At 48.8% G+C, this 13,738-nt stretch overlaps 1 protein-coding gene across 5 annotated transcripts; it reads left to right on the forward strand.

Moving 5' to 3' along the window:
* The first annotated feature begins 19 nt into the window (after positions 1–19).
* On the forward strand, positions 20–4,501 carry TMEM25 (transmembrane protein 25). Of its 5 annotated transcripts, none has more exons than XM_012470390.3 (9): positions 21–273; positions 394–564; positions 839–1,150; positions 1,600–1,890; positions 2,102–2,233; positions 2,475–2,505; positions 2,785–2,885; positions 3,024–3,113; positions 3,264–4,166. In XM_012470390.3, the coding sequence occupies exons 2-9, from the start codon at positions 495–497 to the stop codon at positions 3,335–3,337; spliced, it is 1,101 nt and encodes a 366-aa protein (XP_012325813.1). In that variant the 5' UTR covers positions 21–273; positions 394–494; the 3' UTR covers positions 3,338–4,166. The 5 variants fall into 5 exon arrangements, with proteins under 5 accessions (XP_064231380.1, XP_012325815.1, XP_012325813.1 ...); XM_012470391.3 differs by having other exon boundaries at positions 468–564; XM_064375310.1 differs by lacking the exon at positions 3,264–4,166 and adding an exon at positions 4,182–4,501 and having other exon boundaries at positions 20–564; positions 3,027–3,113.
* Positions 4,502–13,738: the final 9,237 nt, after the last annotated feature.

The raw sequence follows: 13,738 nt of genomic DNA on the forward strand, positions 1-13,738 counted from the left end.
AGGGATGGGACAGAGAACAGGGCAGGAGGGAGGATGGGATTGGACGTAGGGCGAGGGATGGGAGAGAGAACCGAGCAGGAGAGAGGATGGGAAAGGGAAAAGTAATCCCTCTGGGGGAGGGGCGCGTGAAGACCGGGTGTGTGTGTATAAGTGTGAGTGTCCGTGCGTGCAAGGTGCGGTTGCACAGATGCTCGTTGCTTCTACGGATCTGCGGGCTGGTGCCTGTTTGTATCCTGGAGTCGGTGCTCGGTTCTGCGCCTGCAGGGTATCCAGGTATCTGCTGAGTGGGTCTGTGCCTTTGGGCTTTGCCGTTCTTGTCCGCGCCTTCGCCACTGGGAGTCGGTAGTCGGTCTACATTTGTGTCTCCGTGCATGGTTCTTTTTGTTTCTGGAGAGTAAACTCTGGAGAAATTGCTAGTCCTGCCCACTCTCACCTGGCTGACACGGAGACCCGACCCCTTCTCTCAGCAGCCTGGGGCCCAGGCCTGGGTCAGCATGGCGCTGCCGCCAGGCCCAGCCACCCTCCTGCACACACTGCTGCTCCTGCCAGCCCTTCTGAGCTCAGGTACACCCCTGTTCAGTCGTTGACCAAGTGCTTCTGGGGTCCAGAGCCCCCTCTCTCCTCTCTTTGTCTGCACTTCTGTTTGGGTACCCACTTCAGGCCCCAGGCTCTGGAGCCCCTATTCCCCTCACCCACCTACCCTAGCTCCAACCAGTCAATCCCTGGTGAGAGGCGCCCTTTCCGTTGGCCTGCTGCTCCTCTCACTGGACCTCTTCCTGGTCACAGCACAGTACCAGCCCTGCCCCAGCCCTTCCCAGAGGCCCCTGCTGTGTTCCAGGTTGGGGGGAGTTGGCGCCACAAATAGACGGTCAGACCTGGGCTGAGCGGGCACTTCGGGAGAATGAACGCCACGCCTTCACCTGCCGGGTGGCAGGGGGGCCTGGCACCCCCAGATTGGCCTGGTATCTGGATGGACAGCTGCAAGAGGCCAGCACCTCAAGACTGCTGAGTGTGGGTGGAGAGGCCTTCTCTGGAGGCACCAGCACCTTCACTGTCACTGCTCAGCGGGCCCAGCATGAGCTCAACTGCTCCCTGCAAGACCCCAGTGGTGGCCGGTCAGCCAACGCCTCCGTCATCCTCAATGTGCAATGTGAGTGCCCCTGACGTGGACAGGGAGAGCGGTTCTCTGCCAAGGGACCCCCAGCAGCCACCAGGCAGGTGATCCGCAGGACATTTAGCAAACACTTAAGCACTTTGCAAATATGAACTCATTTTATCCTCTGAGTAATCCCATGAGGTCATTACTATTGTCACCATTTTACAAAGGAGAAAACTGAGGCACAAAGAGGTTAAGCAATCCACCTAGGGTGATGGTCCCACTGGTAAGAAGCAGAGCCAGGATTCACATCTGGGCTTTTGGCTCTAATTACACTCATAATCACCACAAAATGCTGCCTCTCTGGCAGACCCAGCCATTCTGTTCTCAGCATCCCCGCTGAGGAGGGGCCCAGGCCCCTGGCCCCCATCTGGGTTTGGGAAGATAGGGCCAGGCATATGAGGGGCTGTGGTAAGAGCATATTGGCCTCTGCTTTGCACCAGTCAAGCCAGAGATTGCCCAAGTCGGCGCCAAGTACCAGGAAGTTCAGGGCCCAGGCCTCCTGGTTGTCCTGTTTGCCCTGGTGCGTGCCAACCCGCCTGCCAATGTCACCTGGATCGACCAGGATGGGCCAGTGACTGTCAACACCTCTGACTTCCTGGTGCTGGATGCACAGAACTACCCCTGGCTCACCAACCACACGGTGCAGCTGCAGCTCCGCAGCCTGGCACACAACCTCTCGGTGGTGGCCACCAATGATGTGGGTGTCACCAGTGCCTCGCTTCCAGCCCCAGGTGAGCATGCCCGGCAACTGGCCTAGCAAAGCCTCAGGTGGGCGCAGGGGTCCCATCCCCATACAGAAATGGGAGTACTGTTGCCCTGTGGGTGGGACTTGTGGATGAGCTGTCGCTAGTCACCCTGGGCAAGGAGGGCAGAGTAGTACCTATGGCATGTTGGGGTTGGGGGCACTGCCCAGTTGGGACCTAACCAGAGGACATCCTTCAGGACTCCTGGCTACCCGGGTGGAAGTGCCACTGGTGGGCATTGTTGTGGCTGCTGGGCTTGCCCTGGGCACCCTCGTGGGGTTCAGCACTTTGGTGGCCTGCCTGGTCTGCAGGAAAGAGAAGAAGACCAAAGGTAGGCCAGGGACACTGGGGGCAGAGGGTGGCTGGAGGAGTGGCGATAGGTCAGGCTGAGCAGCAGCCTGGGCAGAACCAGTCATCTCTGACCGTGGCAGAGCACTTCCAGGGTGTGGCCATGGGTAGGGCATTTGAGAGACCCCTTGCCATGAGGGTCCTGGGTCTGAGAGGGTAGGAGGAGGAGAGCTCAGTGTGGGAGGGCACATTGAGAATTAGAGATATGGCTTCTTTCTCCGCAGGCCCCTCCCGGCGCCCATCTCTGATATCAAGGTAATTCTTCCTGGGGCTGGGTGGACAAGCCTCATAATCACCACGAAATGCTGCCTCTCTGGCAGACCCAGCCATTCTGTTCTCAGCATCCCTTCTGAGGAGGGGCCCAGGCCTCTGGCTCCCATCTGGGTTTGGGAAGATAGGGCCAGAGGTATGAGGGGCTGTGGTAAGAGCATATTGGCAGGATGGGGACAGGAGGGAGCCTGGGGTTTCTGGTAGAGGCAGCCGTGAGTGCCTGTGCCAGGGTGCATATCCATTCCGACTTTGTTCTCCCTGTAGTGACTCCAACAACCTGAAACTGAACAACGTGCGCCTGCCACGGGAGAACATGTCCCTCCCGTCCAACCTTCAGCTCAATGACCTCACTCCAGATTCCAGAGGTATATCTAGGACCCTGCTATTGGCCCCTGCTTAATCTTCAGAAGTGCTTCTGAGAAAAAGAGAGCTTGGTGCTAAGGAGGGGCAAGGCCCCGTCAGGCACACTCCTCGTCCTCAACACTGCCTTCTTTGTCACCCAGCAGTGAAGCCAGCAGACCGGCAGATGGCTCAGAACAACAGCCGGCCAGAGCTTCTGGACCCGGAGCCTGGTGGCCTCCTTACCAGCCGAGGTACTGGGGAAGGGCCTACTGCCCTCCTCCTCTGCTCCCCAGCCCTGTGCTTATGCCAGAGGCCTCTAAGTGCCCAGGGGGCAGAGAGGGCTTTCCCAGCTTCCAAGGAACAAGCGTTACTGAATCCCCTGAGCTTCTTTGATCCCACAGGTTTCATCCGCCTCCCAATGCTGGGCTATATCTATCGAGTGTCCAGTGTGAGCAGTGATGAGATCTGGCTCTGAGACAAGGGTGTTCTCTTGGCCTCTGGACACCCTCCCATTCCTCCAAGGCATCCTCTGCCTAGCTATGTCACCAACGTGAACAGGTCATGCCACTGCCACTTTTGCTTGCTCTCCTAGCTGGGGTGCCCTCTGTCATGCACATGATGCATTTCACTGGGCTCTAACCCACAGGGGGACAGGTATCTTTGGCAAGGCTGCCAGTTGAACCTAAGCCCCTCATGCTGACTCAGGGTGGGGCCTGCATGTGATGACCGGGCCCTTCCACAGGGAGCTCTTTGGCCAGGGGTGTTCAGATGTCATCCAGCAACCACATGTGGCATGGCCTGCTGTATGCCCCACAAGGGCCCTGCATGGATTTTCCTCCTTCCTATGCTATGTACCCTCAGGTAAAATTTAGGACCCTGCTAGCTGTGTAGAACCAAACTGTCCTTTGCACAGAAACCAACCCCTGGTCCAGGGGCACTGGCCAAGCACAAACGAGTCCTTTTTGCTGCATACCTGTCTGCCCTTCTCTGTCCCTTCTGTCCCCACCTCCTCTTGGGAATTCTAGGTTATATGTTGGACCTTCTTCTTCACTGGGCACTAGACTTTTCTATTGGCCTGTGCCTCGCCCAGTATTAGCACAAGTCAGGGAGGAAGAGGGAGGTGATGAGTCCAGTAGCACCCAGGATGGCTTGTAGCTATGCATCATTTTCATACGGTGTTAGCACTTTAAGCACATCCCCTAGGAAAGGGGGTGAGTGAGAGGCCCAGAGCCCTCTTTCTTTGTGGCTTCCCCAAGTTTGGCCTTCTGTGATTCACTGTGAGTGTCCTGAGCTCTCGGGATTGATGGTTTCCCTCTCAGCTTGTCTCCTCCACCATGGGACCCCAGCCCTGACCAACCCCTGGTTGCCCCATCAGCAGGAAGCTGCCCTTCCTGGAGGATGGTCACCACAGGCACATAATTCAACAGTGCTGGAAGCTTTAGGGGGACATGGAGAAAGGAGACCACATACCCCAAAATGACCTAAGATCACTTTAAAACACAACATGTAAATGATTGGAAATTAATATAGTACAGAATATATTTTTCCCTTGTTGAGATATTCTTTTGTAATGTTTTTCATATTACTGCCTAGGACAGTGCTGAGCACACAGTAAGTTTAATAAATTTGACTGAATGAATTTACATATCTCTGCTTCATTTCTGTTTTGTGTGTGGTTTTTTTTTTTTTTTTTTTTGAGATGGAGTCTCACTCTGTTGCTCAGGCTAGAGTGCAGTGGCGCGATCTTGGCTCACTGCAACCGCTACCTCCTAGATTCCAGCAATTCTCCTGCCTCAGCCTCCCGAGTATAGCTGGGACTATAAACATCAACCACACCCAGCTAATTTTTATATTTTTAGTAGAGATGGGGTGTCACCATGTTGGCCAGGCTAGTCTCGAACTCCTGACCTCAAGTGATTTGCCCACATCGGCCTTCCAACATGCTGGGATTACAGGTGTGAGCCACTGTGCCCAGCCTTCTTGTAATATGTTTTTTAAATGAAATTTTCCAGTCTGACAGTGGAAAAAATACAGCAAGCACCTATATACCCACCACCCAACTCTGATATGACCAAACTTTCTTAAGAAAAGTAAATAATATTTCTTTAATTACACTGTTCCCAATGGCAGGATTAGCATTTTCTATTTCACGAGTGCCGAGTGGGGTTCTTAGCTATAACCAGCATCTGATTCCACTTGGTCCAGCTGCTGCTTCCCACCTCAGGACTGGGCTAAGATATGCTGAGTTCCTTCTTCCTGCCTACGGGAACAGAAAGCTTAGACTGGGCTGTGATTTTTTTTTTTAGCACAGAGTTATGAGATGCATGTGAAATTTTGTTAAATCCATATGTATGTATGTGTATACGTATATATATAGAGAGAGAGCACGTGTGTGTGTGTGTCTTGCTCTACCACTCAGGCTGGAGTGCAGTAGTGCAATCATACCTCACTGCAGCCTTGAACTCCTGTGTTCAAGGGATCCTCCCACCTCAGCCTTGTGAATAGCTGGAACTACAGGTGTGTGCCATTGTGCTCAGCGAATTAAAAAGATTTTAGGGGGACCAGGTGCGGTGGCTCATGCCTGTAATCCCAGCACTGGGAGGCCAAGGCAGGCAGATCACAAGGTCAGGAGATCAAGACCATCCTGGTCAACAAGGTGAAACCCGGCTCTACTAAAAATACAAAAATGAGCTGGGCTTGGTGGTGTGTACCTGTAATCCTAGCTACTTGGGAGGCTGAGGCAACAGAATCGCTTGAACCAGGGAGTCAGAGGTTGTGGTGAGCATGGTGACTCATACCTGTAATCATAGCACTTTGGGAAGCCGAGGCAGGTGGATCGCTTGAACCCAGGAGTTCAAGACCAGCCTGGGCAACATGGTGAGACCCCATCTCTACAAAAACACAAAAATTAGGTGTGGCGGGTGTACCTGTAGTGCCAGTTACTTGGGAGGCTGAGGCAAGAGGATCACTTGAGCCCAGGAGGCAGAGGTTTTGGTGACTGAGGTTGCACCACTGCACTCCAGCCTGGGCCACAGAGTGAGACCCTGTCTCCAAAGAAAAGAGAATCTCCATATGGTTTTCCATAGTGATTGTACTATTTTACATTCCCACCAATATAAGACTGTAAGAGTTTCCTTTTCTCCCCATCCTCATCGATACCTGTAATTATTTGTCTTTTTAGTAATAGCCATTCTGATTGGGGTAAGCTTGTATCTCATTGTGGTTTTGATTTGCATTTCTCTGATGATTAGTGATGTTGAGCATTTTCTCATATACCTGTTAACCATTTGTATGTCTTCTTTTGAGAAATGTCAGCTGGGTGTGGTGGCTCACACCTATAATCAGAGCACTTTGGGAGGTCAAGGCAGGTGGATCACTTGCAGTCAGGAGTTTGACGCCAGCTTGGCCAACATGGCAAAAACCTATCTCTACTAAAAATACAAAAAATAGTTGAGCATGGTAGCACATACCTGCAATCCCAGCTACTTGGGAGGCTGAGGCAGGAGAATCGTTTGAACTCGGGAGGCAGAGGTTGCAGTGAGCTGAGACCATGCCACTGCACTCCAGCCTGGCTGACAGAGTAAGGCTGTCCCAGAAAAAAAAAGGAAATGTCTCTTTTGCCAACTTTTTAATGGGATTATTTGGTTTCTTTTCCTGTTGTTTGAATTCCTTGTATATTCTGGATATTAATCCCGTTGGATGAATAGTTTGTGAATATTTTCTCCCATTCAACAGATTGTCTCTTCACTCTGTTCATTATTTCTTTTTTTGAGACGGAGTTTCGCTCTTGTTACCCAGGCTGGAGTGCAATGGCGCGATCTCGGCTCACCGCAACCTCCGCTTTCTGGGTTCAAGCAATTCTCCTGCCTCAGCCTCCCGAGTAGCTGGGACTACAGGCGCGTACCACCATGCCCGGCTAATTTTTGTATTTTTAGTAGAGACGGGGTTTCACCATGTTGACCAGGATGGTCTCGATCTCTTGACCTCGTGATCCACCCGCCTCGGCCTCCCAAAGTGCTGGGATTACAGGCGTGAGCCACCGCTCCCGGCCTGTTCATTATTTCTTTTGCTGTGCATAAGCTTTTTACTTTAATTAAGACCCATTTGTCTATTTCTGTTTTTGTTGCTGTGCTTTTGAGGTCTTGGTTGTAAATGTTTTGCCTAGACCAATGTCCAGGAGAGTTTTCCCTAGGGTTTCTTCTGGTATTTTTATAAATTCAGGTCTTATGTTTCAGTCTTTAATCTATTTTGAGTTCATTTTTATGTGTGGTGAGAGATAGGGGTCCAGTTTCATTCTTCTGCAGGTGGCTATCCAGTTTTCGCAGTACCATTTATTGTGGAGGGTGTTCTTTCCCCACTCTAAGTTTTCATCGGCTCTGTCAATGGGCTGTGATTTAAAAATAAAAAATTGGGGCAGGGGCGCAGTTGGTCACACCTGTATTCCCAGCACTTTGGGAGGCCTAGGTGGGTAGATCATGAGGTTAGGAGTTCGTGACCAGCCTGGCCAATATGGTGAAACCCCATCTCTGCTAGAAATACAAAAATTAGCTGGGCGTGGTGGCACATGCCTGTAGTCCCAGCTACTCAGCAGGCTGAGGAAGGAGAATCACTTAAACCCAGGAGACAGAGGTTGCAGTGAGCTGAGATTGTGCCACTGCACTCCAGCCTGGGTGACAGAGCGAGACACAGTCTCAAAACAAAACAAGATAGTATTTGCAAGCCTCATGGTAACCTCAAATTAAAAAACACACAATGGAAACACTGCTTCTAGGATCCCTTCCTTATCCTTGACCTTTGGGAGTTTGATAATTAAATGCCTTGAGATAGTCTTCTTTGGGTTAAATCTGCTTATGTTCTATAATCTTGTACTTGGATATTGATATCTTTCTCCAGGCTTGGGAAGTTCTCTGTTATCCCTTTGAATAAACTTTCTACCCCATCTCTTTCTCTATCTCCTCTTTAAGACCAGTAACTCTAGATTTGCCCTTTTGAGGCAATTTTCTAGATCTTATAGGCATGCCTCATCCATTATTATTTTCTTTCATCTTTCATCTCCTCTGTGTATTTTCTTTTTTTTTTTTTCTTTGAGACAGAGTCTTGCTCTGTCGCCAGGCTGGAATGCAGTGGCACAATCTTGGCTCACTGCAACCTCCGCCTCCTGGTTTCAAGCGATTCTTCCACTTCAGCCTCCCGAGTAGCTGGGACCAGAGGCGCGTGCCACCACACCCGGCTAATTTTTGTATTTTTAGTAGAGATGAGGTTTCACCATGTTGGCCAGGAAGGTCTTGATCTCTTGACCTCGTGATCCGCCCACCTTGGCCTCCCAAAGTGCTGGGATTACAGGCATGAGCCACCGCATTCAGCCGTATTTTTTTGTTTTTGAGATGGAGTCTCACTCTGTTGCCTAGGCTGGAGTGCAATGGAGTGATCTCAGCTCACTGAAACCTCCACTTCCTGGGTTCAGTGATTCTCCTGCCTCAGCCTCCTGAGTAACTAGGACTACAAGTGCCCACGAGCATGCCCAGCTAATTTTTGTATTTTTAGTAGAGATGGGGTTTCTCCATGTTTGTCAGGCTGGTCTTGAACTCCTGACCTGAAGTGATCCACCCACCTCATCCTCCCAAAGTGCTGGGATTATAGGCATGAGCTACCACGCGCAGCCCAGACTGTATATTTTCAAATAGCCTGTCTTCAAATTCACTAATTCTTCTGCTTTATCAATTCTGCTATTAAAAGACTCTCATGCATGGTCCAGATTTATTGGCTCACGCCTGTAATTCCAGGACTTTAGGAGGCCAGGGCAGGTGGATCACTTGAGGCCAGGAGTTCCAGACCAGCTTGGCAAACATGGCAAAACCCTGTCTCTACCAAAACTACAGAAAATTAGCCAGGTGTAGTGGCACATGCCTGTAACCCCAGCTACCTAGGAGCTTGAGGCACGAGAACTGCTTGAACCCAGGAGGTGGAGGTTGCAGTGAGTCTCAGGATCATACCACTGCACTCCAGCCTGGGCAACAGAGTGAGACCCTGTCTCAAAAAAAATTTTAAAAAAAAACTCTGATGCATTTTTCAGTATGTGAATTGCATTTTCAATTCTAGAATTTCTGCTTCTTTTAAATTATTTCAATCTCTTTGTTAAATTTATCTGATAGAATTCTGAATTCCTTGTGTTATTTTGATTTGAGTTTCCTCAAAACAGCTATTTGACTTCTCTGTCTGAAAGATCACATTCCCCTCTCTCTCCAAGATAGGTCCCTGGTGCCTTATTTAGTTTGTTTGGTGACCTCATGTCTTCCTAAATGGTGCTGATGCTTGTAGATGTTCATCAGTTTCTGGGAATTGAAGAGACGGGTATTTATTGTAGTCTTTGCCGTCTGGGCTTATTTATACTCATCCTTCTTAGTAAGGCTTTCCAGGTATTCAAAAGGACTTTGATGTGATCTAAGCAGTCTCTGCATTAGGGAGCACCCCAAGCCCAGTAACACTCTGGTTCTTGCTGACTCAGACAGATATTGCCTTGGTAGTGTTAGATAAAATCCAGAAGTATCTGTATTACCAGGCAGAGACTCCTGTTGTCTTACTTTCTCCCCAAACAAATGGAGTGTCTCTCTCTGTGTGGTGAGCTACCTGGAGCTGGGGGTTGGGTGACACAAGAACTTCTGTGGCTGCCACCACTGGGACTTTACTGGGTGAGACCTGAAGCCAGCACTGAGTCTCGCCTAAGGCCCTTGTATCCACTATGTGACTACTGCCTGTGTTCACTCTAGGGCCTGGAGCTGTAGTCAGCAGATAGTGAAGCCAGACAGGCTCATGTCCTTCCCTTTAGGGTGGCAAGTTCCCGATGGCCCCAGTGGGTCCAGAAATGCCATCCAAATGCCAGGGACTGGAGTCAAAAACCTTAGAAATCTACCTGTTCTATTGTTCTGCTGCTGAGCTGGCTTTCAAACCATGAGATTCTGCTCTAATCTTTATTATTTCCTTTCTTCTGCTAGCTTTGGGTTTCATTATTTTGTTTTTTGTCTGTTTCAGTTTTGCTCTTCTTAGTTCCTTAAGTTGTAGATTATTTGAGCTCTTCCTTAAACATAAACATTTACACATAAATTTCCCTCTTAGCACTGCTTTAGCTGTATCCCATCAGTTTTGGTATATTGTGCTTTCATTTTTATTTGTTTCGAATTTTCTTTTTTCTTATTGAGATGGAGTCTTACTGTCTCCCAGGCTGGAGTACAGTGGCATGATCTCAGCTCACTGCAACCTCCACCTCCCAGGTCCAAGCAATTCTCCTGCCTCAGCCTCCTGAGTTGCTGGGATTACAGGCATGTACCACTATGTCTGGCTAATTATTGTGTTTTTAGTAGAGACGGGGTTTTGCCATGTTGGCCAGCCTGGTCTGGAACTCCTGACCTCAAGTGATCTGCCCACCTTGGCCTCCCAAAGTGCTGGAACTGCAGGAATGAGCCACCATGCCCGGCTTATTTGTTTTTAATTTTTAAATTTCTCTTGTGACTTCTTCTTTGACCTATTGGTTGAGTGTATTGCTGGCCAGGTGTGGTGGCTCCCATCTGTAATCCTAGCACTTTGGGAGGCCGAAGCAGGTGGATCACGATGAGGTCAGGAGTTTAAGACCAACCTGACCAACATGATGAAACTCTGTCTAAACTAAAAATACAAAAATTAGCCAGGCATGGTGGTGCACGCCTGTAATCCGAGCCACTCAGGAGGCTGAAGTGGGAGATCACCTGAGCCCAGGAGTGGGGAGACTGTAGTGAGCAAGATCTCACCATTGCACTCCAGCCTGGGTGACAGAGCAAGACTCTGTCTCAAAAAAAATAAATAAATAAAAGGTCCTCTACTTCCTTCTTATCTTCTGTATGGTAGCTTATGATTTTGTTCGCACACACAAGAGTAAGACATAAAATCTGGAAGCTGACGTGTAGGTAGGGTCTGGATATTTGCTTAAAAAATCCTAATTGTCAGTATCTGTAGGTCTTTCCTCTTTGCCTGATCAATTTCCTGGACATAGACTCTTTCAGAATTCTCCTTTGGAAGTATAAGCCTGAAAGAGAGCTGGATGCAAACTCATTCCTTTATTTAATCCTTTTATTTAAACATGGCCCCTTACTTCTGTCCTCATAGTTGCTTGGTATTCTCATGTCTGAGCCTCCATAGTTCAAAGGTGCCCATTTTCTGTTAAGGTGGGTGCACAGTGAGGGAAGGTTCTGGGGATCTGCTTCCTGTATAAACCTTCAACCAACCTCCTGTTTTCAGCCCCACCCTGCACACTTGCTATCAGAATTATCTGGCACTTTGTGTTCCTGATCCTTTCCAGGGTTCTGCAGTGTCAAGTGGCTTACTTCTTCCTGACTCTTAGACCCTGTCCTCCACAGGCAGTTAGATTGCAGGTTTTTTTCCCTTTCTCCTGCTAAGTCAGTTACCACTTCATCTTCCAAAATGGTTGCTCTCTGGTCTCTCATTATTTTCTTTCATATTATTTGTCCTTGCTGGTTTACGTCTCCTTAGTTTCCTCTACTGACATTTTCGTAGGATTAAAGGAGGGAGTGAAGATATGCTCAAGTTTGATTTTTGTTTACTTGGAAGTGCCAAGAGCCTAGGATCAGCAGAGAAGGCGAGGGACACTTCCAGCAAGGAAAATCGCCTACCTAAAAGTTGAAAAAGAGAACTCATGGGTCATGTGTAGTGCATGACAAACAGATTGGTTTTGCAGTTCGCATCGGACAGTTGTGGAAAAGTGAGGATCTTAGGGTAGGGAGAGAGTAGCCAAATGGAAAGTCTAAAAGGTCGAGGTGAAAATTTATACTTAGTGACATATTATATTTTACATTTCATGGCACTGGCACCTCTTTTTTTTTATATTTTGGAGACAGGGTCTCACTCTGCCACCTAGGCTTCAGTGCAGTGGTGCAATCGTAGCTCACTGTAACCTTGACCTCCTGGGCTTAAACTATCCTCCTGCTTCAACGTCCAAAGTAGCTGGGACCACAGGAATGCACAACCATACCCAGCTATTTTATTTTTTGTAAAGACATGGTCTTGCTTTGTTCCCCGGGTTGGTCTCTTAACTCCTGGGCTTAAGTGATCCTCCTACCTCAGCCTCCCAAAGTGCTGGGATTACAGGTGTGAACCACTGTGCCCATCCCACTTAATCTTTTCACGTTTATCCACAGGACAGAGTAAGTTCGTGTTTTTATAACTGTTTCATGGCTGGGTTAACTAAGCATAGAAGTTAAGTGACTTTTCCTAGGGTTACAGAGCAAGTAGCCAAAAAGAAGTAACTTGCAACTTGGAGAGAGAAGCCTGGTGAAAGCTATCTGAAGATGATCTCTGAAGAGCTATGGTGGATGTGCTGGAGGAGACAGAGAAGCTGAAAGGCCCAGGCACCAACCAGGAACTTAGGAGTCCAGCTGATTCTCAGTATCTGCAGATTCTGTATTTGTGAATTCACCCAGTTGCTAAAATTTATTTGCAACCCCAGATCACTACTTGTTTCCATGGTCATTTTTGGATGCTCAGAACACTGATAAATTCTGGTTTCCTGATGCCCACATTACCAGCTGAGGCTGAAGGCTGAAGGCGACACTGTCTTGTTTTGGCAACTGGCCTGGTATAGCATTTTAATGTCATCTTCCCTCCAAACAATTTTTGTCCCCTATCAGTATTTGGCTCCATTATCCACTCAGCTGCTCAAGCCAAAAAAAGCTGGGAGCCATCCTTGATTTCTTTCCTTCCATCCCCCACATTGCGTTGACTCTATCAGCAATTTCTCTTGGTTCTACTTCTACTGGGTATTTCTTTGTTGTCTCTCAGTCCCACTTCTCCCTTCTACACTCTGCTTTCTACTGCCAGATTCCCTGGCCAACTACTAAATCTCTACCAGTGGTAGGCACCAGCAGGCGACGAGAAGGTGGGAGAAGGAAGCAGCAGCCACTGCTCTAATCACTAGTGGTGGAAGTACATACCTGTAGTCTTCAGCAGTGCCTGAGTGCAGCAGGCACCTCCTCAGCCACTAAAGACCTGGCCACAGCTGTGCACCTCTGCTACCAGTGCTGACAATGGCTACCACCCCTTTAACTTATGTTCCTCAGTACCCTCCATTCTACCTTTTGCTCCTTCAGCCTCTCCAACATTTTTGTAACCGATTTCCCATATTATTATTATTATTTCTTTTGAGACAAAAGTTTTGCTCTGTTGCCCAGGCTTTAGTGCAGTGGTACGATCTCAACTCACTGCAACCTCCACCTCCCAGGTTCAAGTGATTCTCTTGTCTCAGCCTCCTGAGTAGCTGGAATTACAGGTGCACGCCACTACACCTGGCTAATTTTTTGTATTTTTAGTAGAGATGGGGTTTCACCATGTTCGCCAGGCTGGTCTCAAACTTCTGACCTCAAGTGATCCACCCATCTCAGCCTCCCAATGTGCTGGGATTACAGGCCTGAGCCACTGCACCTGGCCAATTCCCCATGTTAAACACTTTTTTTTTTTTTTTTTTTGATTTTGAGATGGAGTCTTCCTCTGTTGCCCACACTGGAGTGCAGTGGCACGATCTCAGCTCACTGCAACCTTTGCCTCCTGAGTTCAAACGATTCTTCTGCCTCAGTGTTTTTTTTTTTTTTTTTTTTTTTAAAGATGGGGTTTCACCATGATGACCAGGCTGGTTTTGAACTCCTGACCTCACGTGATCCACCCACCTCGGCCTCCCAAAGTGCTAGGATTACAGGCATGAGCCACCATGCCTGGCCTCTTCTGCCTCAGTCTTACAAGTAGCTGGGACTACAGGCGCATGCCACCACACCCAGCTAATCTTTGTATTATTAATAGAGACCAAGTTTCACCATATTGGCCAGGCTGGTCTCAAACT

This window comes from Aotus nancymaae, unplaced genomic scaffold (genome assembly GCF_030222135.1).
Source record: "Aotus nancymaae isolate 86718 unplaced genomic scaffold, 86718_ANA_hifiasm-v0.15.2.pri h1tg000012l, whole genome shotgun sequence".
Taxonomy (NCBI): domain Eukaryota; kingdom Metazoa; phylum Chordata; class Mammalia; order Primates; family Aotidae; genus Aotus; species Aotus nancymaae.

Coding starts and splice junctions, on each gene's coding strand:
- TMEM25 (XM_064375310.1), top strand. CDS start 495: ATGGCGCTGCCGCCAGGCCCAGCCACCCTCCTGCACACACTGCTGCTC. Junction 1,891..2,101: donor TGCCTCGCTTCCAGCCCCAG/GTGAGCATGCCC, acceptor GACATCCTTCAG/GACTCCTGGCTACCCGGGTG. Junction 2,234..2,474: donor GAAAGAGAAGAAGACCAAAG/GTAGGCCAGGGA, acceptor CTTTCTCCGCAG/GCCCCTCCCGGCGCCCATCT.